The 27,835-nt window shown below is 36.8% G+C and overlaps 1 protein-coding gene across 1 annotated transcript in view; it reads left to right on the top strand.

Moving 5' to 3' along the window:
* Positions 1–1,611: 1,611 nt before the first annotated feature.
* Positions 1,612–27,835, top strand: part of cntnap2a (contactin associated protein 2a) — a 573,759-nt gene continuing 547,535 nt past the window's right edge. Inside the window, exon 1 of the mRNA XM_079806533.1 lies at positions 1,612–2,017. Within this exon, the coding sequence (XP_079662659.1) occupies positions 1,930–2,017 (88 nt within the window). The 5' untranslated portion in view covers positions 1,612–1,929. The remainder of the gene's footprint in view (positions 2,018–27,835) is intronic.

Below are 27,835 nucleotides of genomic sequence, written 5' to 3'. Positions count from 1 at the left end.
CACTTTCATTGTATGGAAGAGAGCCGCTCAGACATTCTGATGAACATCTCCTTTCGTGTTTCACACAAGAAAGAAATCCATGGTTTTGAAACGACCAGAAGGTGAGTAAACAATGACAGTATTCTCATTTTTGGGTGAATTGTTCTTTTAAGTTTGTTTTTCTTTTACCCACTGTGCTTGTTGATGCGGTGCAAAGCAAATGTTTATCTCCATCCTGAAGTTATTACGCAAAACACCTGCTCAGCCATAGAGGGAAAAAATCAAAAGTGAAAGTATCTGCTGTCCTTCTCTGCCTTTGCACAGATGGTGTTTCTTTCACACTCTGCTGAGGGTTTGCTTTTCAAACAGGTGGGTAAATATCATACTAAAATCCAAGCATACACACAGGTGAAGATTGCAGACCACTTTTGTTCCAGAAAGGATGAAAAAAGCCAGCAGAAGGTTGTCAATCCACTTTATATGCTTTATTGAATTTGCAAAAATATAACACTGAACTCCAAAGTACTAAAAGATTACCATGACAGTTACTGCAGTAAAGTGTTCCGTCAGGTAACCAAAAAATTGCCTTTTTAAAATTCATGTTATAAATATTATTTAACATGACTGAATCAACCTTCACAATAAGGTTTCACTAACAAAACCAGAGATGGAAACTATGTGGAAACTATGACTTGAGACTTGTAAGCAACTGATTTGAGACTTGAAGTTTTTATGTCTACAAAGAAAATACTTTCTGCGAATATCACAGCAGTATTTATTTTAAAAACCAAGACAGATTGAATGGCATTAAAAGAGAGAAAGAAAAAACTTTCCTAAAAGGTGTTCAATATTTTGTTTCAGATGAACTTAAATTAACTTCATTACCAACTTGATGATAAATAAACTATTAATTAAAAAAGACATTTTGGTTTCAATTTTAATTCAAGTAAAACTCTCACATACTTTTCTTTTAAATAAGTATGATAAAAATATATATATATATTTAAAAAAATATATGTTAAATTATCTGTCCTGCAAAAGGATTTATAAACTCCAGAACATAGAAAAGTGTTAACAAAAGACTTCAAACTTGAGTGTTCAATTGAACTGTGACTACTGGCATGGAATTCAAATTTATTTGAAGAGCACTTTTCAATAGATATTTCAATATATTTCAGAGAGAAAGAAGAAGTTGTGAATACCTTTACTCATAAAAAATATGCAGATTTGGCTTTTATACTTACTGTTAAAGACTGTTAATGTAATAACTTTGGCAGCCCTAAAAATTAATTATTTTCTCACGCTGTAGATATTCCACATGCCCCCTAGCGGACCCGTTTGTACAGTATGCATAGTTCTGCAGTATCATTTCGTTATAATTACTTAAACATCTCGTATGACCGCCCTTGTAATCTGAGTGAACTCTACGGCCAAGATCTTACCCATTATCCGCAGTCCTCTAGAAACAGCCCTAGTTAAAAACATAAAAGCGACTCTCATTCAAATGTTATCTATTCTCTGCTGCCCATGAGAAGGCGCTCAAAGCAATGGCCCCTGTCCCACGAGGGCTGCTCCACTGTTTCGTGGAATGTACCAACTCAGAGAAGAGAGGGGTTCTCTGTTTATATGGACGAGCGCGCGCTGCGTGTAGTAACTTCAGCACCTGGACAGCGACCTCCGCGAGACAGGCGTCACATACTGAAGCGCGCGGCGCCACGCGCTTCGACATGGCTTGAAATACCGCGTTAAAGTGCTCCACTGTAGTCTTTTGTTGTTAAAAAGCCGGGCTGTTGCGCTGAAATTTACCCACAGTGACTATTACAGCCGAGAAGCGTCGGTTAGTGCGGGTCTCGCTCATCTAGAGGCTTCGCTCTGTGGAGCTGCTCTTCCGGACAGCGCACGCGAGAAGGAAAAGTAACTGCGTCTCCGCTGAGCTCACTGTATTCGAAGATGCAGACACCCACCGGGACCGGACTGAAGCTCTTGCTGTGGATTTTAAGCCACCTCAGCCTCTCTCAAGCAGCTTCTCCATCATCCCGTAAGTTGAAACTGTTTCCTTGGCTCTTTTGCAGTGGTGGGCAGTGGGAAGCATCTGGCACTCTGGCGTGCGTTAGCGAAGTCCGGTGGCATTTACTCCACAGATGTAACCGGTGTAGTTATGGATTCTTCTTGAACTTGCATAATTTGCAGTCGCATGTTGGTCTTGTGGTCATTGCAGTTTATCACGGTCGGCAAGGACCTACAATCATTCAAGCCTGTGATAGAAAAATAGCACTGATATTTAGGTGGTGCACTGGTGCAGATGACATTTAACCTAAAACACGAAACAAGCGTTTCGGTGCAAACAAAGTACGACATCGTTTCAGTTTTGGTGAAATTCAAAGGAAACCGAGGACTGTAACTGAAACATTCAATTATTAGCTACAAATTAAAGTTGTTCATAAATACACTGCTTACCTTTAAACTGTAAATTGTGTTTTTACGTGCAAGTTCTGCAGTTACAACCTACCACTACCAATACTTATGGATTTATTTTGGATTTATCAAACATGCATCATTTTGTAAATATTAAAAGTACATTTATTGAATTAATTAATAACAATATTTTATTGCCATCCCTCATCACCCAGTTTTATTGTAAAAATAGTAAACATTGGAATAATCTGCAATACAAAAAGCAAACGAAATAAAAAATACATACATAAAACATAGGCAAAAGTGTGTTATTCCCCATTATTTTAGTGTTGACCAAATGCATGTGAAATGGACCATTCTGTCTGTGCAATTTGGGGGATCCAGTAGATGTAAAGTGAAAAGTGTTACAACCTTCTCTGTCTGGCCAGGCATGATATTGCTAGTTATTTTTACATGTAGATGAAAAGCTTGTGTGGATTGCAGTATATCAAACTAAACAAGATAACCTGATTCAGATGAAATCAGTTCTGTTATCACAAATCAAATCATAAGCCAGATTTGTAATTTTACTTCTTAATCTTACCATTGTTTTCCCCTCGTGGTGCTCATAGAAACGGATGGTGTTACAACAGAACATCCCCCACTCTCCCCATTACAAATAAGTTGTAAAGCAATTCTGATGTTCAAATGCATCATACATCTGAACACACTGGCAGTTTATTTTCAGAACGTAGCTTTATGAATCACGTGTTATGTACAGGCTGAAAGTGAGCTGCAGGATTCCCTGCTGAGCTACCTTTAACAATGACGCTTTACCTTGACTGTCAACCCGGCGTCTGTTTAACTCTTAAACACTTGGCTGTTGGATGAATGGTAACACTTTACAATAAGGTTTTATATTGTTAACATTAGCTAACTACACATGAACTAGTAATGAACTGCACTTCTACAGCATTTATTAATCTTTTACTAATACATTATTCAAATCAAAAGTTGTATTTGTTAACTAACATGAGCAAACAATGAATCGCTGTAACTAACATTAACAAAGATGAACAGATACAGTAACAAATGTGTTGCTCATGGTTAGTTTGTGTTAGTTAATACATAATGAAACCTTATTGTAAAGTGTTACCGGATGAACAAATGCGTGTTCTCTCAGCTGCGGTAGAGTTGTTCTTGTTGCAGTGAAAGTGTAACCTTTCCTTTAGTTAAAGCCTTTATGTATAATGCATTATAAAGGTATGCATAATGCACGTTATAATGCATTATATCTGTCCGTACATAATTGCAACCAAAGTTAAAATGCATTGCAATATTTGCAGATTCCTTGTTACATCTGAAACTGGTTGTTTGTCGTGTTTTAATGCATTAGACTTTCTAAAGGTGTAACAATGAATATATGTATTTGAACTGTGGTCGCAATTATTCATGAGAGGCATTATAAGGTGCATCACAAGGCATAATTCATGCATTAAAAATACTTTAAGGCTTTAAGTGTTGCCGTATATTTTACTATTTTTATTTGTCGTTTTTAATAAAAATGAGACTATGATATATTAGGAACACACATTTTTCAAATGCAGAAAGAAGTTTTTGCAAACCCACAATGTTGGGTGAATTAGGCATGGGTTTTAATATAGCCTGAAGCGCCCACCACTTTAATATTACTACATAATTTAATTACTTGGCTAATTGCCTTGCAGAGAGTTAGCACTGCAAAATCAATAGAGTCGAGGAGAAATTGGTTCTTAGAAATAATTGGATGGTAGGTCTTATAATATAAAATCCATGTTTGTTCTGCATCAACACCTATAGCAGCTCAACCATTTTCCGACCGTGAGAATTATGAATGACTGATTTCACCGATACAGATTTATTGCACACACTTGCTACAAACATGCAAGTAAGCGAAAAGGTTTACCGCCGGACTGACTACAGGTAGCCAGGAATAATAAGATTAACTGCCTGGAATAGTCACTCATTTAATGGACCAAAATTAGAAGCAGCCAAGACTCGCTTTGAATAAAATGTGCCAACACAATGATTAATCAACAAGATCGTTCTTTCTCTTTAAAAAAAAAATTAAAATAAATCTTTCCAGCTCTGTGGCTACATGTGGGAGAGCTGAGATGGTTGATTCTCCCTCTGACAGATGGATGGAGGTTTGAGATAAAGTTTGCGAATGTTAATTGAGCTGCAGAGGTTTTGAAATCTCTATCTCTTTGTTAGCCAAGACCACCGGAGCATTTGATATAAACATCCATCTCCCTATGAGCTCTCGTAGGTCTGATTAAAAGGGAAAGGTAACTGGATTGATTTGGCTTCTATTTGGGGGAGCTCGCTGAGAATGAAAGTTAGATGGAGCTTTGTTCACTTCGGTTTCACCACAGCACACAAACAGAATCCTTTATAATTAGTCCAGGGAAAGGCATTAGTGTGATTTCCTTAATCACGTCATGTACGCGATCAGCGCGGCTAGCTGTCAGATTTTGTGCTCTCTGTAGCAGCCACACAGAGTCAAAGTGGCAGCTCAATGACCTGATCGGGGGCAGCGTTATTTTAGTGGAATGTGAGCATGTCACTGTGGATGTTGCTCAGCGAGCGAGACTCCTCTTTGAGAATGAGATTCATCTCGAGACGCTAATTAAAATGGTGTTGAACAACAGAAATGCGATTTATTGAGGTCTTTGCCACCCAAATGTATTCTAATGCAGTACTTCTGTCCGTTCCGGAATCAGCAATTGCATAGAACAAAAGGAGTTACCCATAATCAACAAAAGGCTTTTATTTGACAGTCTTGCAAAAGCTAGCAATTAAGGCTTAGACCATTACTGTGAAATACAATACTAGGAAAACACTGAAATTAAACCCACTCGTCTGGTTGAGTTCTTCAGTTGCACATCCTATGGGAAAACAAGACTGCTGCCTCAGGATGCAACGCTTGGTCACCTGAGTTCAAGCCAATTTGCTTGTCCTTACAAAACATGTAGATGCAGCGAGTCCGTTTAAGGTTACTGGGTAAGGTGAATTTAAGCTGCTCTATGCATTTATTTCTTTGTTTGTCTTTATAATTGTTATTATGGTGCCATTTCTATATCAACACTTTTCCCACTTAAAAGCAAATGGCAGGCATCTGTGCAGGCAGTCCCTGAAAGATGAATTCACTTAATTTCTGTAAGTAAATTGGGTATTAAGGGACCTTAAACAACAACTTGAATGCAGTGCCAAGCTGAAATAACAACATTTGTCTTTGGCGGAGGTGCGCAGTTTCTACAATCTTCCTAATGAGCTGTCTTTTAAGTTTTGTATGACAGATTTGAAATTGATTTGAAGGGGAAACGCTCTCTAGCGAAAGCGGTTTGTCTTGTATTAATCAAGAAAGTTTGTACACGAGGCCAGAAAGTCAAACTGACCTTTTAAAATTCTCTGTTTTGACATTAAGCAAATGCATTTCTGTGGTTATCAATACCTTTGGATATTGGTCAGTACAGCAATCATGTTACAAGAGAATGATCAGAGAAGATATGAGGATGTGGGTGAGCCAGTTTAAGGGTCGGATAAAACCCCAACATGTGTTATTGATTATCAACTACTTTTTGCATGATTATAGTATAATGCAGGGACCTTGTTTATAGGGACTGTACACGTGTAAAAAAATGTGAAAATCACAATTTGAGACAAATTGCAGCTGTGTGAAATACAGTTGAAACTGTGAGGTATAAGCAAAAATTCACAATTGTAGAAATAATGTTGCAATTATGAGAAAATATTGCAATTGTGAGATGAAATCACAATTGTGAGATTTAAAGTGGCAAAAAAAACAAGAAATAAGTCATGATTTTTAGAAATAAAGTTAATCACATGATATAACAAGATTCTAGATTCTTTATTATATATACTCTAGTACAATTCAATTTAGTTCTCTCCAGAAAGATGGGGAAGATGGACAATAAAGAAAAAAAGAAAGAGTCTGGATAGAAGAGCATAAGGAACAATAAGTAACAAGGAAAATAAATGAAATAAACAATAATTCTCAGTATAAAAATAAGAATGTAGTGCAGGTTAAATCGAATAACGAGTAATGGGGTACAGTGTTTTAAAAAAAACATCGCAAATAAAAGAAAATTTGTTGCAGTTTTGAGATATACCAAAGTCACAACTAAAGGTGAAATCATAATAATGAGAAATAGTCACAATTCTGAGATGCAAAGTTGCTATTGTGAGAAAGTTTGCAGCTACGAGAAATATACATTTTCACAACTGTGAGATGAAATCACAATTGTGAGAAATAAAAATGCAATTATGAGAAATAAAGTTGAAAGTGTGAGATATAAAGACACAATTAGCAACAGTCACAATTATGAGAAAAAAGTCACACTTCTGAGATACAAAGTCTCAATTGGGCAAAATAAAGTTAAAAATCAAAATATAAAAATCAGTTATGAAAAGTTGGTCGAAAGGATGAGATATGAAATTGAAATGATAAATTATAAAGTTGCAATCAAAAGATATACCGCAACATAACATCACAATTATTCACATAAAAATGTTTTTCTTACGAGAAAAAGCATTGCAATGCTGAAATATAGAATCACAATTACCTTTAAGCTTTCATAGCAGCTTTAATCATGGTATATTTAAGGTTTAAAAAGGGCTTCCTTCACATCAGTGGAACTCTCTTTCTATAGACCCCCAAATATTTTTAGATAAGCATTTGATAGGTGAAAAATATTTCCTTTTCCAGACCAGAGCTGTGTCTGATCGAAGACAGAAACGACTTTTCCCCAGCCCATGTTACCTCAAATGACACAGACAAACACACACCGAAATCTTGTTATTCTCTCTTTCCCCCTTGCTCGCTGTCTGACTCTGTCTCTTATATACACGCATATGCTATTTTCCTCACTATCTCACCCACACACTTCTATAACGCACACTAGAAGTATTCAATCGCGCACACGCACAATTTCTCTGCCTTTTCTCCAGGCAGTGGAGATGCTGTTATGACTATGGGCTCTAGACACAGGAGTGAGCTTTTTAAACTAATAGCACAGTGGTTGCTGTACACTGAGTGCATTTGCTCTTGTCTCTTAAAGCAGACCAGTTATAAAGCGAAAGCGCTCTCAACTCATAGGCATACCGTTGTGAATATCAGTGTACATTCAGCATCAAAAACAGTCCCATGTACTCAACATCTATTTGAAGCAAATACAGTACATTAATAATCCTGTGTTAGTAAAAATATAATGCAGCTTATTATCTGTTATTATTTTAAGTGCTATGAATGATCCTACACTAACTTGTTTTAAACACACCCAGATGTATTGAGCTTATTCATTTTATATGATTAATTAAACATAATCATGTTTCACTTCAGAGGTCAAGATTTGGCTAGTTAGCGTGGGCAGTTGCCCCCTGCTGGTAAAAGATGTAACCGCACCATTCTGGGAGGCAAAAAAAGCATCTTTCTCTATTCTAATATTCTGCTCTAGTCTATTTATTCATGTATTCTGACTAAACAAATCTTTAGACCTCTGTGGTCTCACCCAACAATATTTAGAAGCTGAGCACTGGATGTTCAAAAACATGCAATTAGATTATGTTCTGCATGATTAATAATATTATGTTACCTTCCTTCAGTGCTTTGCAAAAACATTCAGATCGTGAAATGTATCTATATACTGTATACACACACATGCGCCCGCTCACACACACACACACACACGCTCTAGGTGCACTGTACATGTATGTGTGTATGTGTATACAGTATATGTGTGTATAGATTTAGGCACCCTAAACCCTTGCGGTCTTCCTACGAGTCCGCACTTTCTTGACGTAATGCCACTTTGACTGTCGGGAAGAAGTCTGCTCGGCAAAAGTGTACATCGAGAGCGCATATCGACGGCAAAGGGGGCGCAAACGAGTACCCTTCTGAAACCTAAAATGACAAATGGGACACCCTACTGTCTCGTGGACTTAAAGGGTTAGTTCACCCAAAAATGAAAATTCTGTCATTAATTACTTACCCTCATGTCGTTCGACACCCGTAAGACCTCCGTTCATCTTCGGAAGAGAAATGAAGATATTTTAGTTGAAATCTGATGGCTCTGAAAGGCCTCCATTGGCACAATGGCACTTTACACTCTCAAGACCCTTAAAAGGTAACGTTACTAAAGACGTCGTTTCAAAGTCCATCTCACTATAGTGGTTCTAAAATAACTTTATGAATCGGCGAGAATAGTTTTTGTGCGCAAAAAAACCCTAAATAACGACTTACATAGTGATGACGATTTCAAAACAAGGCATCATGAAGCTTCGAAGCGTTATGAATCAGCGAGTCGAATCAGCGGTTTGAATCGCCAAATTTCAGCAGTTTGGCGGTTTGACACGCGATCCGAATCATGATTCGGCTCACTGATTCATAACGCTTCGAAGCTTCATGATGCCTTGTTTTGAAATCGTCATCACTATGTAAGTCGTTATTTAGGGTTTTTTTGCGCACAAAAACTATTCTCGCCGATTCATAAAGTTATTTTAGAGCCACTGTAGTGAGATGGACTTTGTAACAACGTCTTTAGTAACATTACCTTTTAAGGGTCTTGAGAGTGTAAAGTGCCATTGTGCCAATGGAGGCCTTTCAGAGCCATCAGATTTCAACTAAAATATCTTCATTTCTGTTCCGAAGATGAACGGAGGTCTTACGGGTGTCGAACGACATGAGGGTAAGTAATTAATGACAGAATTTTCATTTTTGGGTGAACTAACCCTTTAACGGACACGCCTACACGGCAGCCACTGTAAGTCCACAAGACCGAAAGTGCATATGAAGTGTGCCATTTGGGACAGGGCCTACAATGGACTCTTTTAACCTGAAAATGGGGCGCTATACCCACAATACACAAGGGGAAGTTACGAATGAAAACAACTGAATCAAAATAGATGTTAAAGAAACAGTATTTGGGAGCCCGGAGGCTAAAACCAAATAAGCAGACTCTTATTAAAGCCAAATATCATCTAATTGAGATGTGGAGATAATGTTTTGGGTCTGCTCTGAGATTTTTACAGCTTACTAGTTTATGCTAGAAGACAAATATGGGCAAAAATTCAGGGCTCTGAAGACATCAGTGATTCAGGGGCATTTATAATTAAACTGTATATCAACTGTGAATGGGAAAAAATACCTTGACAGCTGCATTAGAAGGATATATAAGATTACAGTAAAAAAAAGACAACTGTTTCTATACTTGCACATGGGCAGGACACAGACTCGCAATTCTGTTGCATTTATTCTGCCACTGGAGGCAGGCGAAAGCCAGCACATACTGTAGAGATGAGCCGTTCACAATAAATGTCACAATCAGGGTTTAACGGTCTGCTCTCTAATAATGACCTTGGATTACTATGGTCAGAAATATTAACGATGGAAATTGGAGCAAATCTCAGGGTGTAGGAGGGATGAACGAAAGTACATACATGTGTATGTGTTTAGTAAATGTAAGCAAGCTTAGAGACTTAGAAACTGTAGCCTTCATAGAAGGGAATTTGTCATGCTGTAGCTGTGTTTACTTAACAAACACACTCCTATACCTCTGGGAAATATGCAGCTTCATTTCCGCAATCATAATCTGAGTGTTCAAGGGGAGATTATCCATATCATTGTGCCAAAGTATCCAGCCAAGACCTGTATAGCATTGAAATCCGCAATGTTTAAAAACACGTCAAGATAAAGACACCTAAAGCTTAAATTAAACATCATCATACGCATATGATTACACATTATCTGCAATTCAAGTCTTTTATGATTATACCCATGGTGGTTAATACAAAACAATATAGGAAAAGTGAAGAAATGACGTGCTGTTTGCAATCGGACAAATGAATTGTTCGCAATAAGAAGGTATATATATTTCGGTAACACTTTACAATATGGTCTCATTTGTTAACATTAGTTAATGTATTAACTAACATGAACCAACCATGAGCAGTACATTTGTTACTGTATTTGTTCATCTTTGTTAACGTTAGTTGATAAAAAATCCAGCTGTTCATGGTTTGTTCATAGTTCACAGTGCATGAACTAATGTTAACAAGATTTTAATAAAGTATTAGTAAATGTTGAAATTAACATTAACAAATATAAATAAATGCTTAATAAGTGCAGTTCATTATTAGTTTATGTTAACTAATGTAGTGAATTAATGCTAACTAATGAACATTATTGTAAAGTTTTACCTATATTTCTAATAAATGCTGTTTTTTTAAACTTTATAGTCATGAAAAATCCTCACAACAAAATGTATCATGGTTTCTACAAAAATATGAAAGCCGGTCAACTGTAGAAATGTTTTTTTGGGGGGTATTAGAATGATTTCTGAAGGATCATGTGACACTGAAGACTGAAGTAATGGAGATGAAAATTCAGCTTTGCCATCACAGGAATAAATAGATTTTTTTTTAAACGGTTATTTTAATTTGTAATAATATTATAATAATATTTCACAATATTACTGTTTTTGCTGCATATATTGCTTAAAAGAATACACCCTTGGTGAGCATTAGAAGAAAAAAAAAGGTTTGAATGTGATATATTTTGATTTCATGTCACCAGTTGAAAACTAAATGAGTAAAATATTGAGCAGGCTTAACTTCTTGCCTAACATAGACCCACATTTATATTTTGCATAATTTAAAGGCACGTCTAATCGCAGCCAGAAAAATGCCTCCGCTAAGCTTTGACATTGTGCACTATGAAAAAATAAATAAATAAATAGAAATAATGGTTTGCTAATCCCCTGAATAACTCAGTCAGAGAGAAGAGGGGGATATTAGGAAAGCTGCAATGCTTAGTGATGCTAGTATGCTAGGCATTTGTTAAGAAGTACGGTTCTGTATCTAACATCATTATGCTTGGGTGACAAACTTTCCAAATTTTTCATTTGAAGTTTAACAGAATGCTCAACTATGCTCTTAGAGAGCAGGACGAGAGATCTAATTGGATCAAAAACTAAATCAAATTTCTCCTTATCACATCTTATTTGTAATTGAATTTTTCATCAAAGGCGTACTCTACTTATTCTTCGGGGGCACAACCCATCAGCATGTCATTTTAAAAACGCAGCCTGGATATATCAAGTACCCGGTCCGATGACAGGATACAATTAACGACATATATTTTGAAAGTTTTGCTCTTCTAAATACTTTATCGGAATGATTTTTTATTGATTGCCCTGCAGAAGTGCTCATAATCCTGTAAATGCGAGTCTCTCTGTTCTTCCTCTCTGATCTTCACGAACGCTTTCATGCTCTGCATCTGCTCTTCATTTTGCTCAGTAATACATGTCAAACATCTGACGAATGGCACCAAAGTTCATCTCTCAGTCTACTACTTGGTGATTTGTCCCCAGGCTCATGAATTAATCTATGGGACAATTACTAATGCACTATGCCGTGCAGAGTGCTGCGACCCATTCAATTCTTTGGTGTAATGCCAGTGCTTGGATATAGAGCGGCTCTTCCAAGTACTCGCCCTCCACAAATCAAAGCGAGCCGTGCATAATAAAACAAAAGTGCTGCCTGTATGTTTTGAGGCACTACTGTCACTTCCTATGATTGGCTATGACAGTCCCCCCTCTCATTTTCTCCATTGTGGTCCATCTATAATAAACCTGAAGTGCAACGGACTGGCTCAGGCGGGCATGCGGTCGTGGGGAGAAATCGCCCCGTATGCTCCTGCAGATTGCATCTCCACGCAGAGGCGCAGGTTCTTGCCTAAGAGTGCTCCTATTTCTCTTTTCTCCCTTGTCTCTAATGTCAGTCTCTGCACTCTTCCCTCCTGCACTCTGAATGTCAATGGGCCTGAGCTGCAGCCGCCTCGGAGGTAAAGCAGGAAATTATCTCCCTCCAATAGATGTCAGCTGCAAATGGCCCTTGCTTAAAGAGAAACAACAGGTTATATGCGCCAAGACTGTTGTGATCTTTAAATGTTGCTTGAATTTTTATGCTAAAATTATAAGGGGTGTTTTTACACGTTTTTTTGTGATGTATCTAAAACAGTGATTCGCAGCTGCTTTTCGCTTCAGCTCACAGATTTTACACTGGAAATCAAGTGGCGACCCGGCACAGCACAAAAATCATACTCCATCGTTCAAAGGTTTGGGGTCAGAATTACACGTTTTTTTGTGATGTATCTAAAACAGTGATTTGCACCTGCTTTTTGCTTCAGCTTACACAATTTACACTGGAAATCAATCACAGTCGTGCTTCGGACAACCCGAGTTTGAGTCTAATTTTCTATTCAACAAAGAATCTTGAAAAAATATATCACGTTTTCCACAAAAATAATAAGCAGCACGAAAGTTTTCAACATTGATAATAATAAGAATTGTTTCTTTTGGAAGCTTGTTTTCACCACTGAATAAACAATAAAAAAGCGAATTGCAGCTTTTTATCTCACAATTCTGACTTTTTTTCTAAGAATTGCATGATATAAACTCTCAATTTGTGAGTTATAAAGTCAGAATTGTGAGATATAAAGTCGCAAATGCGAGTTATAAAGTCAGAATTGTGTGATATAAAGTTGCAAATGCGAGTTATAAAGTCGCAATTGCGTGTTATAGTCAGAATTGCGAGATATCAAGTTGGAAATGCAAGTTATAAAGTCAGAATTGTGTGATATAAAGTCGCAATTGCGTGTTATAAAGTCAGAATTGTGTGATATAAAGTCGCAATTATGTTATAAAGTCAGAATTGCGAGATATAAAGTCGCAAATGCGAGTTATAAAGTCAGAATTGCAAGATATCAAGTTGCAAATGCGAGTTATAAAGTCAGAATTGTGTGATATAAAGTCACAAATGCGAGTTATAAAGTCAGAATTGTGTGATATAAAGTCGCAAATGTGAGTTATAAAGTCGCAATTGCGTGTTATAGTCAGAATTGCGAGATATCAAGTTGCAAATGCAAGTTATAAAGTCAGAATTGTGTGATATAAAGTCGCAATTGCGTGTTATAAAGTCAGAATTGTGTGATATAAAGTCGCAATTATGTTATAAAGTCAGAATTGTGTGATATAAAGTCGCAATTATGTTATAAAGTCAGAATTGCGAGATATAAAGTCGCAAATGCGAGTTATAAAGTCAGAATTGCAAGATATCAAGTTGCAAATGCGAGTTATAAAGTCAGAATTGTGTGATATAAAGTCAAAAATGCGAGTTATAAAGTCAGAATTGTGTGATATAAAGTCGCAAATGCGAGTTATAAAGTTAGAATTGTGTGATATAAAGTCGCAAATGCGAGTTATAGTCAGAATTGCGAGATATCAGGTTGCAAATGCGAGTTATAAAGTCAGAATTGTGTGATATAAAGTCGCAATTGCGTGTTATAAAGTTAGAATTGTGTGATATAAAGTCGCAATTATGTTAAAAAGTCAGAATTGTGTGATATAAAGTCGCAAATGCGAGTTATAAAGTCAGAATTGTGTGATATAAAGTCGGAATTGCGTGTTATAAAGTCAGAATTGCAAGATATAAAGTCGCAATTATATTCCATGGCAGAAACAAGCTTCCATGTTTCTTGAAATCACAAAATAATATTTCCCAATAATGCTGTTTTACTCTTTTCATAATAGAGTATAATATGTCATAATTTTTATGCAGATTTTGGAGATATTACTCAAATCTTGGTGTTTCCTTTCCATTCATTAATTTTTATGTAATGTTCCAAAATTCACATACAACTATGTGAATGGAAACCCAGCTGCTATTTTGGTGAATTCACTACACAAAATGCGCATTGTGAACACAAACCATTAATTTAATGTAGTCTGGGTCATATTTTCATTTACCTTGTGTAGTTTTGTTCATGGTTTGAGGATGTTCATGTAATATAACCTGTCCATTTTGGCATATGCATAATTTAGCCAATTCTATAAGTGACAGAAGAATTTGGATCAAAATACAATGGTTTACTAGATGTACAGCTTTGGAAGTCAACTATAAAAAGATACTTTTTCTTCTTGCTTTTAAAAATGTATATAACCATTCATTTAGCTATCGAACTATATTTGCTAGTAACATTTTATCAGTTGTTTTTAGTATTGTTATTTCCTTGTCAAACAAACCTGTAACTCACTATTCTAAAGTAGTGTAGCTGTGAGCATCATCATACTGTTGCTCTGCATCCAATTGAACAATTGTGTGGACTTTGCTAAACAAACTAGCTTTCAAACTACTTATTCAAATCATGCTTTAGAGCTCTTTCCATTAGCTCTACCAGTCATCATGTACCTTTTTCATGGCTACATAAACAGACGGACATGTGGAGGATTTCGAAGGGCTCTACTATCCCTCACTCGAAAGCTCAGAGAGTCACTTATGGCTTTATATCATTTACTAGGGTGGCTAGAGGGGTAGCTGCCCATTAGCTTGCGGACTAATTTGCTAAGTAAACAGTGCTCCCTTGCATATCTCTCTCATGGGGGGCAGCATTTAAAAAAGGCTTCTTGACTTGTTTATACTTGTCGATGTATCCCTAGTGAGTGCCCTGCTAGGTCAGTATGGGGTATTTTTAGAGAAGCACGAGTTGGTGAATAGCATGTGCCAGCCAGAGCCATAATGGGAGATGGAGAGGCTCTTAGTACACTACTAAAGGGCCGTGTGTTACATGCAGCCTCACAGAGAGAGCATGCATGTGTGTGTAGGGGGGATGTACTCAACTGTGCACCACTATCTCATGAAATAACTGACAGTAGCACCTACTAACCTGTCTAGATGACCAGCCGCACTTAGCGAGTGGTCGATGAAAGCACACAAGCATACTGTTTACAAGTGCAGGACCTGTCAGACCTAGATAATTAACACCACAGTTTAAGATTAGAATAAAGATGCGTAATTTGCATTCAGCAAGCTGTTTAGGGTCCACTGAGCGCTTTGATGATTATTAGCATATTATGCTTAAGAGTGGTGAGGTGCTGGTCTCTCGGTGTTGGTGTTAAAGCAGAATACAAATTTTTAAGTTTAGATATAATAAACAACCAGCTCTTTGGAAAAAAGAGCCTCTATCTTTTGCAAAATCTCCAAAAACTTATACCTATACATAGAATTTACTGCAGTTTCCAGCTGAAATTAACATTAGAGGCAGTAAAACATCAACAACTTTTATTCCTGTTCACACATTATGATTACAGAGGCATATTATCGATTAATAAAGGCTTATTTTTGCAAGGTTCCTAGCACAATACTATGTTATTACCTCAATACGCCTTTACCATAGTGCATGATTTGTAAACTAATACATTTGGATGTTGACATCACATAACTAGCTCCATAGGTATGGCTTTTCTAAAGTAGTAAACTTGCTCGTTAGCTCACCTGCAGTGATGCCAACTTAGGTTACCTTGCAAAAATAAGCCTTTATTAATCGATAAAGGCGACGATGTGTGAAGAGGAATAAAAGTTGTAGATGTTTTACTGCCTCTAATGTTAATTTCAGCTGGAAACTGCAGTAAATTCTATGTATAGGTATACTTTTTTGGAGATTTAAAAACGATTTAAAAACACGTTACTCTAATCGGACTACTTTTTCCAGTAACGAGTAATCTAACGTGTTACTATTTCCAAACCAGTAATCAGATTAAAGTAATTTATCCAAGTGTGCGTTTCTATTTTAGTTATTTTCCCTAGTAAAAATATATATTTTTGCTTTCTTCTTGCGTCTCAGGGAGAGTATTTATGTTAAGTGAAGTCAAGAAAGACTTATAATTTTGTTTATTAAAACATGTTAATTATGTTTATAATTTTTTTATTAAAACCTTTAATTTCAACTTAAAATGTCAGGAGATACATTGTTGATGTTACTGTTATAAATGCACTTCCAATAAAGTGAGTGTTGGCAAAAACGGTTGTCATTTTTATGTTGAGGTGGCAGGGGTGTTGTCAGCAGCTGCTGAATGTAACTAATAAAGTAACTTGTAATCTAACTTAGTTACTTTTAAAATCAAGTAATCTGTAAAGTAACTAAGTTACTTTTTAACGGAGTAATCAGTACATTTACATTTACATTTATGCATTTGGCAGACGCTTTTATCCAAAGCGACTTACATTGCATTCAAGGTATACATTTTTACATTTTGTCAATTCTTAAATTGTATTCAGTAATCAGATTACTTTTTTAAAGTAACTGTGGCAACACTGCTCACCTGGTATAGTATTGCACGTACAAGTCCCATGAAATTCAATTCAATTCACATATATTTGTATAGCGCTTTTCACAATACATATCGTTTCAAAGCAGCTTCACAGAAAATGCATGCGTCTACATTACAATTTAAAGTGATTTGTCCACGTTATGTATTTCACAAATGCACATATACAAAGCACACAGATTAGCTAACAATGTATTATTAATCAATATAATAATTAAATGAAAGCACAGAAATAAGTGAAATAAGAATACATGTTGTTAATGATTAGAGTATATAGAAATGAGCATGGGTGCGTGTTGATGCAGAGCTGCGTCAAATAACAAATCACACTATCAGTGTGATTCAAAAACGTGTAGAGACAAAATGGGATGGTTGCTTAATGTTTGCTTTTGTTTTAACACATCGGTTAGGTTTAGGGTAGGGTTTAGTGTACAGTAGAGCATTATCATTTTAGCGCCACTCACTGGATATTTCATTTCTGAACTGCTGCGATATGTACAACAACCAACTCTATAAAACATTGCCAGATTCACAAGAATCTATTTCAGATAAAACTGAACTCACTTTAAGAGCCACTCACTGGACATTTCATTTAGATATGTTAATCAGCTTTGGATAAAACAGAATGCGCTTTAAAGCGCCGCTCACTCAAAGTATCATGAAACGTAATAAGTAGCAGCAATGTAATATCGCTTTGCAAAAATGTTGCCACAGGCATGTTTTTTTTTCAATGGGCCTGGGATGCTAAAAATGTTGCATGGGTTGATGTGTCCTACAGCTCTCATTCAGTCTTTTTTAGATCCGCCTCAAACCTGTGCCAAGTCTCTATGCTAATCGCACATGCAGGTTTAACCACACAAGGGACCAAGTTTAAGTAGTTCTGCATTATTATTCATATATATCACCACCTGCTGTAGCAGGAGTCTCTGAGGAATTTCTGCCCCCTCTCTAGCAAACAGCCATAAATTAACACACTTAACTTGGGTACATATTTGGACCCCCTGCGTGGATCTGTCTCACATGTGGCTTGTTCGTAGATATGTATCGCTGTTCCTTTTCGTGGTGGGGCAACACGCCTCTTCTGAATATGTAATCACATTTGATTTATGAATGTCAAGATGTACAGCTATTCCAGTCCTCAATATATATGAGAGTTTCATACATTTCAGAATGATTCTGAGATTGTACTATTTTATACTTTTAGAAGGGGACAGGGAGAAGATTAAAAAAACCTTTCAATTTCTGCTCCTTTCTGCCAGCAGGGAAGAAAAAAAATGGCTAAAAAAGAAACATATTCTAGGTATCCAAGCCACATTATTTGAAAATGTGTTTGCTGGGTGTGTGCCTGCCAAAGTAGACCTAGATCTACATTTAACTAACTACAGGGTAAGATGCCCCATCTTATTTTTTTCTCTTGACCACAGGTGGCACAACATCTCAACTTAACTTTAAGTTTCCCAAGTTTATTGAATTATGTTCTTTTTTTATATACCACCCGATACTGATATCAGGAAGTACTCAAGTACCATCTGTTATAGTATCTACTTGGCAACATGTGAAATATGTTAACTTACTTCTAAATCTAACTTTTGTGGTTACTGAAATGTTGTAAAACTCAAAATGTGCCTTATGTTATTCGCACCCTGGTTATGATACAATATCATGCACACATTTAAAGCTGCCTGAAACTCAAGGTGACACTGTTTTTGTTTGGTTTTTGCACTTGTTTTAATAGCCCTTGATTGTATTTAAGGGATTACAGACGGGTAAATATACTAATGTCAGTTGCAGCTCAAGTCTGAAGAGAGATGCTTGTTTGCACTGGACTGATAATGCAGAAGGTTTAGTTTAAACAGTGAGGTCAACTCTACAATTAATAAATAACTTGAAATGGAAGGTACATTTAAAATGCCTCCTTTGAAATATGGATTTGGTAACTATTAATGTATTCTTGTAGGAGAAAATTAATCAAGCCCCTTATCCAATTATGTACAAAGCTCTGACGTTTCAATCAACTTCATGCCTTGGGGCTTCCCCCTTAATTATGTTTGGTTATATTACCTACAGGTAAATCTTAAAAGAATTAATCTGAGCTGCCAGAAGTGCACATATACAGTCGAATGTTGTCATCAAGACTGCTAAGATGTTCGGAGAAATTACATTTTTTAATTAACTTAAAGTTAATATGCATAATTAACAGACCTCTGGATTAGAAATCGATTTAAAAATAATCACACTGTACAACTGGATACATAGTTTAATATGTTTAGGCATCTTTGTTTTTTCCCCCTACAGTCTTATCCTGTCTTTTTACATTACCTACACTCTATTGCTAGTGTTCCATTGTGAATAAAGGGACATATGCAATTATTTATGAGGAATTATTTATGAAATTGCGTAACTGGCACGACGTATGACGTTGGACGTAGCGTAAGCGTTTTGAACTGCGAGAATGAACTGCCTAAGTTAAATAGAAAAGCTAGATATTTTACTTTGTACATTTTTAAATATTGATATTTTTCTTACAAAACCCCATTGATTCGCTTCAGAAGGCCTTTATTAAACCCCGGAGCCATGTGGAGTATGTTTATTATAGCTGGATGCACTTTTTTGAGCTTCAAATTCAATGGACCCCATCACTGCCATTATAAAGCTTGGAAGTATCAGGATATTTATTAATATAACTTTTGTTCAGTTTTTGTAATTTACATTTACAACGGGTGTAATTCATTTTACAGCACTACCCATTAATTTCAACGGAAACTGCAAATGTGAATGATTTACCATCGTAAAACTATGGAAAAAAGGTACTTGCGACTTTTTTAAGTTATAAAGTCAGAACTGGGTGTTTCAAAGTCGCAATTGCAATGTTAAGTCTGCAAAATGTAAAAACTTACAATTGTGAGAAAAAGTCAGAATATTTTGAGATAAAAAATCACAATTACCTTTTTAAAATGTGTTATTCAGTGGCTCAAACAAGCTTCCATATCGTTTTTTTTTTTTTTTTTTTTTTTTTAAATCACCGATTTCAGCATACAAAAATAATACTTCACAGGACAGATATCACATATACTTAAACAAACAACAACAGAGATAGATAAAAAAAACAGGGGGCGCGGGGTGGGGTATTGTATTCCAGAAAGCAAGGTTAACTTACTGTCACATATACCCTGAACTCTCGGCTGATTAACCCATACCTTGCTTACTCGAGGTATGCTGGTTCCAAAGTCCCGGAGCATGTTCAGACAACTCAGAGTATGTTCCCTGTTGACACACAAGACATCCTCATCAGAGCAACGAATTGATGATTCACCATGGAAACAGACGTTAAGAAAGAGCGTGCCATTCTACTTCTTTCGTCTTCTTTTGTTTAATGGTGATTTACATAACCTACTTAGTGCACATCGCCACCTATTTGGTGGTTGTACAATAACTTTTTCAATCTTTTCGTTTAATAAGTCATCTTTATTCACTGAGAATATTATTTGAATGCAGATCCATATGTGAGATGACAATAAAATAAATAATACATATATTTGAATTGAACTAACATTTAAACATTACCTTGTCATAATAGTGCTTTAGAATTAATATATAATATTGTGTTATATAGCTGTAACTAAAACAAATTTAGTTATATTTTAATATAAGTATATTAATATAACACGCATCTGAATACCTCTTAAGCAAACTAACCCTGGATCATGAGCTAATCCGGAGCAGGTTATGTCCAGAGAGTGAGTTGCTATGGCTACTTACCCTGAAAGTTACCTCCGTTTTTAGAACTGAAAGTTGAGGTTATCCGCTTACTTACTCTTAAACATACCCAGGCCAGGTATGTTACATAACCTGCTTTCTGGAATACCCCCCAGATCTGGAATGGTAAAGGGGAAAAAACAAAACAAAAAAGCTAAATATTTCTTCCTTTTCCCCATGGACACATTCAAGATTCATATGAATTTGGTAAACAAAGTGGGAACATTACAATATAAAGAATTCCTCCATAAAGTTAAACAAAATGTCATTCTTTTTATTATTAATCAACTTTAATGACTTATTCAGCGATGTTTCAAATTTTTTATTATGGATGTAATATTTACCATGCAAAATGTAGAAGTTCACCACATATTCAAACATTTTGCTTCTGTGTGTGAAAGAACATATAACATATTTTAGAGATCATTTATAATTTACATTTCTTCGGGCAAATTAATATCCATTAATTTTGATAACGAAGCTTTAATTTTAAAATGTAGCCTACCTTTATTCAGCATACAACATTTATATGGATTTATTTAACCATGCATCTTTCCAAACCATATAACAATTTTGTGACAGTTACGTATTTTCCAAAAACAAAACAACAAAACAAAAGTTACGTGTTTTCCAACGCCCAAGCTCCTTTAATAAGAAAACTTCTGGTAGGCTACGAGCCCCACTAAGTTGTACTGATGAACACATGTCTGACGAGAGCTTTTAGCGTATAATTACACAAGAAACATTTCCCCTCAGCAGCCATGCGCCCCCCTTATTTCTTTCGTTTATTTGGAATCAAAAGTTTTGGATCAAACCCAAACCGGTAAACACAACGGCCATATGAATCGATTCAATCGGACAGTTCACTTAAGGATTGAATCGGTTGAATACTTTATAACAGAGAGCAAAAAGAGCGCTAGACTGCGAGTGGATACGTGAAATAGTGGAATATTCCGGAAATATTTACCTAGCATCCATCGAAATCCTATATGTATCCTGTCGTTTGTCAGCGATGAAGGTCATGAAGTATACAATACTGCAGGTAAAATATTTTTTCCAAACACAGCGTGCGATAAAACACTTGACAGTACCATGTGCTTTAGAAATGTAATACCATGTAAAATTGTCTTGTAGCGTATTTTTTCAATAAATGCTAGAAAGGCCTCCTATACAGTAGGCTACGCATTGTACGTAATCAAATCTTTAGAAACGCGATTTGTTATAAAAAAAATTAATGTAGCTAAGTTGATTTGTTAGGCTGATTTGTCTGTGTTTTTAACGGGTAACTTAGGTGTGTGAGCTAAGGTACCCTTGGCCTGCCTCCTCCTACACACGAGGGACTTGTGTGGATCAGGCCTAAAGCTTCAGGCCTATCCATTATTCAGGAGGAAGTTTCAACAGATGCCGCTTTCCATTTGATGCAGTAAGACTGGCAGATGACACTCTGTGAAATTTTGACATCCATACTCATGTAAGACTCTGTTGCTTCATTCAAGAGACTAGGCAGCTTTGTTTTGATATGTTTTATACTTTGTGGAAACGCATCTATCTATCTATCTATCTATCTATCTATCTATCTATCTATCTATCTATCTATCTATCTATCTATCTATCTATCTATCTAACGTAGTGCGTTTCCTTGTCACTCCATCTAAATGTTATTATTTGAAAGCAAGAACGTATTTTATATAAATAATCTGGGTGGTGAATCTGAAACTGGCTTAATTATAGCCCAGTTGAAACCGGTTAGTAGAATAGTCATTCAGGCAACCCTCATACTAGTCTAATTTTGAACATATGTAATGTTCATACCCTAGCTTGGTTTATAATTGATTTTAGAGTATGCAAGTCTGAATGGATTAATTTATTTAAGTGATGCCTAGTATAGCACTGTAATGTAATGCGTCTAGAAACGACTATGAGAATACAATTTTCTATTTCCCATTTGGGTATTCTTCATGTTATGAAAGACAACTGCAGTATGATTAGGCTATATTCTACGTGAATCAGCACAATCCCAAAAGACTAACATTTTTCATAAGCATTTCTTTGTTTTTCTTTTCCCACTAAGCGGTGCCCTTGTGTATTGTACCTCAGACAAATCAGCAAGTTATAGAATTTTAACTTCAACTAGGTCAGCTTATGACTGCCTTCCAGCAAACATAAAATATGAATATTTACAGATGATGGTTCAGCGTTGTATTTCTTGTATTATTAGTGTGGGTGCATGTCTGGTGAGGTGTATTCAGTGAGTATTGGAATTCAGTGAGGGAGTTTAACAATATTTTGGCCATTGCATGCAGCAATATGTAGTTGTTTTAGCTTGGTTGTCTGCACGGTCACAAGCCTTTTAAAAGGAATAGTTCTCTTAGACTTTCTTCCATCAAAAACAAAATGTGATGATGGAATTAATGATTTTGACAAAACTCTTTTTCAACTCAATGCTTCAAGACAAAAAAGCACCATAAAATGAAAACAGTCTGGTTTGCAATGATTGTCATTATTCACTAACAATCTGCGCGTGCTCTCTGGGTCTTCAAAATAATCAGTGTTCGCTCTCATATTTCACATATTAATCCAAATCAAAAGCTCGGAAGACCGAAACCATGTTGCACGTGACACATTCGGACAATTTTGTCCTTGAATTATCACTGGGTGTGAATTGCGCTCAAAAAACATTGCCTCTTCTCTTACCAGCTGACTTAAAGCATACTTTCAATAAGCGGGAGACAAATTATATCCAGTTATGAAGTGTTTTCTGTGTGTTGACATCTTTCGCGATGTTCTAACAGACGGGATTCGCACACAACGCGTCTGCTAATGTCCGATTCGTGACCTAATGACTCCTTTGAACCGAATCATTTTAACGACTGGCCAGAACAACTGATCTGTCCAACACTGAACTCATGAACTCAGTTTATTAATTTACTCAGAACGCAACTGAAATGAGAACACAAGTGTGCTTACCCATTTTAGCAAGAGTGGGTAGTAAGAATTATTTTTAATTATCAACAGTATTTCATCTTATTTCTGTTGACAATGTGTAGTAAAATAAATAGGCCTAGCCTACAATCATTTAATCTGGAGTGAGGTGAAACCAGAACAAAGTTGTTATTAGCTAGCTGAAAATTTTTATTAAATTGCATATGGTAGAAAATTAGACTATTTGTTAATTTGTAATGCTACTTTTTAATATTGATATGATTATATACCAAAACAATTATCTGTAGTGTAAAAAATGTTTGGTAACTGTCAGATTACTATTGTATGTTTGACCAATACACTGTTTTTTGTTTCCACTGCTACATTTTATTTATTTAAAGAAGTTAGATTACATTCTATTTTAGATTTGAATGCACAATTGTTTTTTAAATAAATAAGAATTCAACACCTTACATACATCTGTTATTTTGTCTTAGTTATGTTTAGTTAGTAAAGTCTGGTGCCTTTAGTCTCTTCAAGGAAGGTATAAGGTGGAAGATATACAGTTTATAATTAATTCAACAATATATCGGATCGGTATCGGGTATCGACAGATACACAAAGCCCAGGCATCGGTATCGGTATCGGGACTGAAAAAGTCGGATCGGTGCACCCCTAGTGGATAACTACTTTACAATTCTACTATGACTGATTTACTTTATCACCAGTTCATTTATCCAATTATGCATTTGAAATATTTTAATTCATCATCTTCAGTTCTACTTTCTGATTACGAATTATCATATGCAGTAAAAGACAACAAGCACTGTAAAGGTTTTGCCAGAAACTCAACTGACTGGCTTCTTTCCTGTATGATTGTCTCTTCAGACCTTAGAACTGCACATGAGCTTCTTTTGACCTCCTAACTGAACTCCTTCCCACAAATTGATCATAGATATTAAGTGCAAACAATAACTATAATACCATAATCAAAGTACTCAATGTTCAAAGTGCATAGGAGACCACATTTTTCTTCAAGCATGATACAGAGCTAAGAGATGGTTACAATAGCTTTTATATTGGGAGATATTTGCGTGCTGCTTTTAAACAGCGGTAATGTATTAAAATTGCGCTTGACTGCGTGCTCACGTTTATTTTCATTTTCAATTTCGCGATCGTGCGTAGGCCTACTCTGTGAATAGGGAGCGGTGGTGCTGAACGCGCATTTTAAAATGTAAGTCTGACGCTTCTGCTGCGCAACGAATCCTCAGCCACGGTCCAGTCCACTAACACGTAACACACACTCATAACACACGCTCAATGTCTTCTCGTTCCGTGACCAGTGCTGCGCACTATGTAGGACTTGAACAGCTCGTGTTGGATGAGCTGATGGAATTGAAGCGACTGTTATCCACCTGAATTAAATTTGTATTTCTATAAAAAGCAAAACTAGAGGGGAGGCGTAATGTAAACATAGAGTTGGCATATTCTATCCTAACTTCACCCTCACACTCCATCATGACCAGGTCATGACAATATGACATGAGACAGCTTTTCACCTCGACGATCACACCCCTACTAATTACCTGAACTATATTGTTTTTCATCTAAATTAAAAATTTTATTTCAGTTTTTGCTGATCACTAAACGGGATTTTAGAGCTATTGGAGAGCAAGATTTTCTGTTAGAGCAGCAGGTAAATGATCTGAATTTCATACATGAAAAGTCAGTATGTGTTAAGCTATTGAGATTCACACATCTCTCCTATGATGGCAAATCTCGTTGTTATGATATAATTACCTGAGTAAATGTTTCATTTTGGAGAATTATTGAGCAGTAAATAACCTTGTGGCTCCTTGTAAATACTAGAGGTGTATGTTTGTGAATCTCTGAAGTGCTGGCAGTGTCCTGACTTTGCCTCTCCACCTCTTCAAAGGCGCACGGCTCACTGTGATGTTCTCGGCTGCATCACTCACAGTCCCGTAGAGCACCTTTGTGAACAGTTGCTATGGCAGTTGCTCGAACAAGACCGGAGCACAAATATTTTCAGTTATGATGTATTGAAGAGCTGCAAGTCATTAAAAACCCCTCACCTCTCCTTCAGAGCAAACAGACACATAAGTGATGAAAACCACCTCAATGGTTAGAGTAGCTACAGAACAGACCACATCAATTAAACAGCATTCATAATAGGGGAGGGCAGGCCTGGTTGTCACACTACTCCAGTGAATACTTCTCAAGGTAGGTTTATGTTTGAAATTCAGTATATACACATACTTTAAAATCAGCATGACGATTAAAATTCACCCGATGTATTTTTTAAATACATGGTATTGATCTTATTTGGAATGATTCATCCATGTATGTTTCAATTAACTTTTTTTTAACCTCGTAACCTCGTTTAACCTTCTCTCTGGTGATGTATGCCGGACTTCTCTGATCATTTAGTCCGCTTAAAGCTCGCATCCGCCACCATCCAAACAACAACCAGTGTAAAGAACCAAGTTTTTTATTCTTTTTTGATAATTCATTTCACTTTAATACGGTGTCACAATATGAAAGAAATCTGTTCTGTTACATTGAGACTTTAAAGTTGAGTCTTCAATAAAGTTGAATTAGGGATAGGGCTGTCATTTTTGAGAAAAATCTAATTCGAACGGATATCAAATAATAATTTGAACAAATAAACTAATATGGATTTGAAACTATTTTATCATCTTGAAATACAGGAAAGGCATATGTATTGTTGATGATTTTGTACATCTACAATATGCATGCATATATTTTTTTATATATACGTTTGCACTTGACTGTTTAAGACCCGTGTTCTCCCTTGTCCGACCTGACCCGCACCCGTATCCGACACAGTTAGGATGTTTTTCACCCGTTTCAGCAATATTCGCGGGTACCCGCACCCGTGCAGGACTGCATGGCACTTTAAAAACCGGATAGTTTATTTATAGTTCGATTACGGATATTTCACGTCATGTTCGAATGCATATTCGAATATCGAATAAAAAGTGACAGCCCTAATTAGGGATGTAACGATTCACTCCTAGCCGGTTGAAAATTGATAAAATCACATCGTGAGTTGAGTGAATTGTTGCATCCCTTGTCTGAATGTGTTAAAGTGTAGTTTTGTGTTGAGTAAGGCTGCGTTCACACTTGACGTCTTTTTTGAAGCTGCCAGCATCTGTTTTACATTATAATCCTATGGAGTAAACCATGTTTTGTTTAAATGCCAACGCAGACGTCTTTTTCTGCAGCTCAGTGTCTTTTAAAGTTGAAAAAAGTAAAACTTTTCTGATAAAAACGGCCTACATCAAGCACCTTTTTGACAGCTGACCAATGACAAGCGAGTAGCAAGACCTGAAAGTGGAGAAGGTGCCGGTTATCTCTGTATATATATTTTAGTCTACAATAAAACGAAATATGTCATAAACACAACCCTGCCTCTTTTCGTTTACATTTAAAACAATATTAAATATATTCAAATGTGGTTCAGACAAGTGTGCATATATGTGTCAGGGTTGCTGAATGACACAAACAGGTAAGTTGAAAGGATATTTATTTAACACAAACATATAATGGTCACGGCAGACAGGAAGAAGTGATGAGATAAACTGGAGCGGTAACTGATGAAGTGTTCTGAATGAGTCTCTTATCTGATGCAGGATGGAAGTCGGGATGGTGAAAGTTCAAGGCTGGTGATCTGAAGAAGGCAGGCTGGTTGAGGAAGGATCGTCGGATGAAGGAACACAGGTAAGTCTTCTGAAGGTAAGGATCGAGTGAGTGAGTCAGTATGGCGATGTAGTATCGACGAGACCTGACAATGACTGTAGGAACTGAAGGTGCTTATAACAGGAAGTGCAGTGATGGGGAATTAGGGACAGGTGATGAACACAGGTGCGATGAATCAGAACTCGGGTGAAGCGGAGCGGATGGGCGGAGTGTAGAGGTCTGACGCTGATGCATCTGTGACAGTACCCCCTCCTCCACGGCCAGCTCCTGAGGGCCGAAAGACCCGACGACGGGGCCGACCTCGACCTCTCGGCGCCGGACGATTGGGATGAGATGAGTGAAAGTCCTGTAGGAGCATAGGGTCTAGTATGTCATCACGATGAACCCAGCATCTCTCCTCAGGTCCAAAACCCTCCCAGTCCACGAGGTACTCCAGTTGATTGCCCCGTCGTCGGGAATCGAGAATGCCCTGGACCTGGTAGATGTTCTCGTCAGCGGGGTCCACGGGAGGAGGAGGTACCTCATCAGCGCCAGGCTCTGAGGAGTGAGGAAACAAAGGATCAGTATAGGGTTTGAGCAGGGAGACATGAAATGAAGGTGAGATGCGGTAGTGTGCAGGGAGTGATAACCGGTAGGTGACGTCGTTGATCTGCCTCTGTATTGCGAATGGACCTATATATCGGGGACTCAGCTTACGACAGGGCTGACGGAGACGGATGTCCCGGGTGGAGAGCCAGACCTTTTGCCCTGGTTGATACCTCGGAGTCGCAGATCTTCTAGCGTCGGCCTGACTCTTGTGTCTCCGAACAGCCCTTTGGAGA

This window comes from Gobio gobio, assembly GCF_949357685.1.
Source record: "Gobio gobio genome assembly, chromosome: 23".
NCBI lineage: Eukaryota > Metazoa > Chordata > Actinopteri > Cypriniformes > Gobionidae > Gobio > Gobio gobio.
This window is presented reverse-complemented; position numbering and strand designations above follow the sequence as displayed.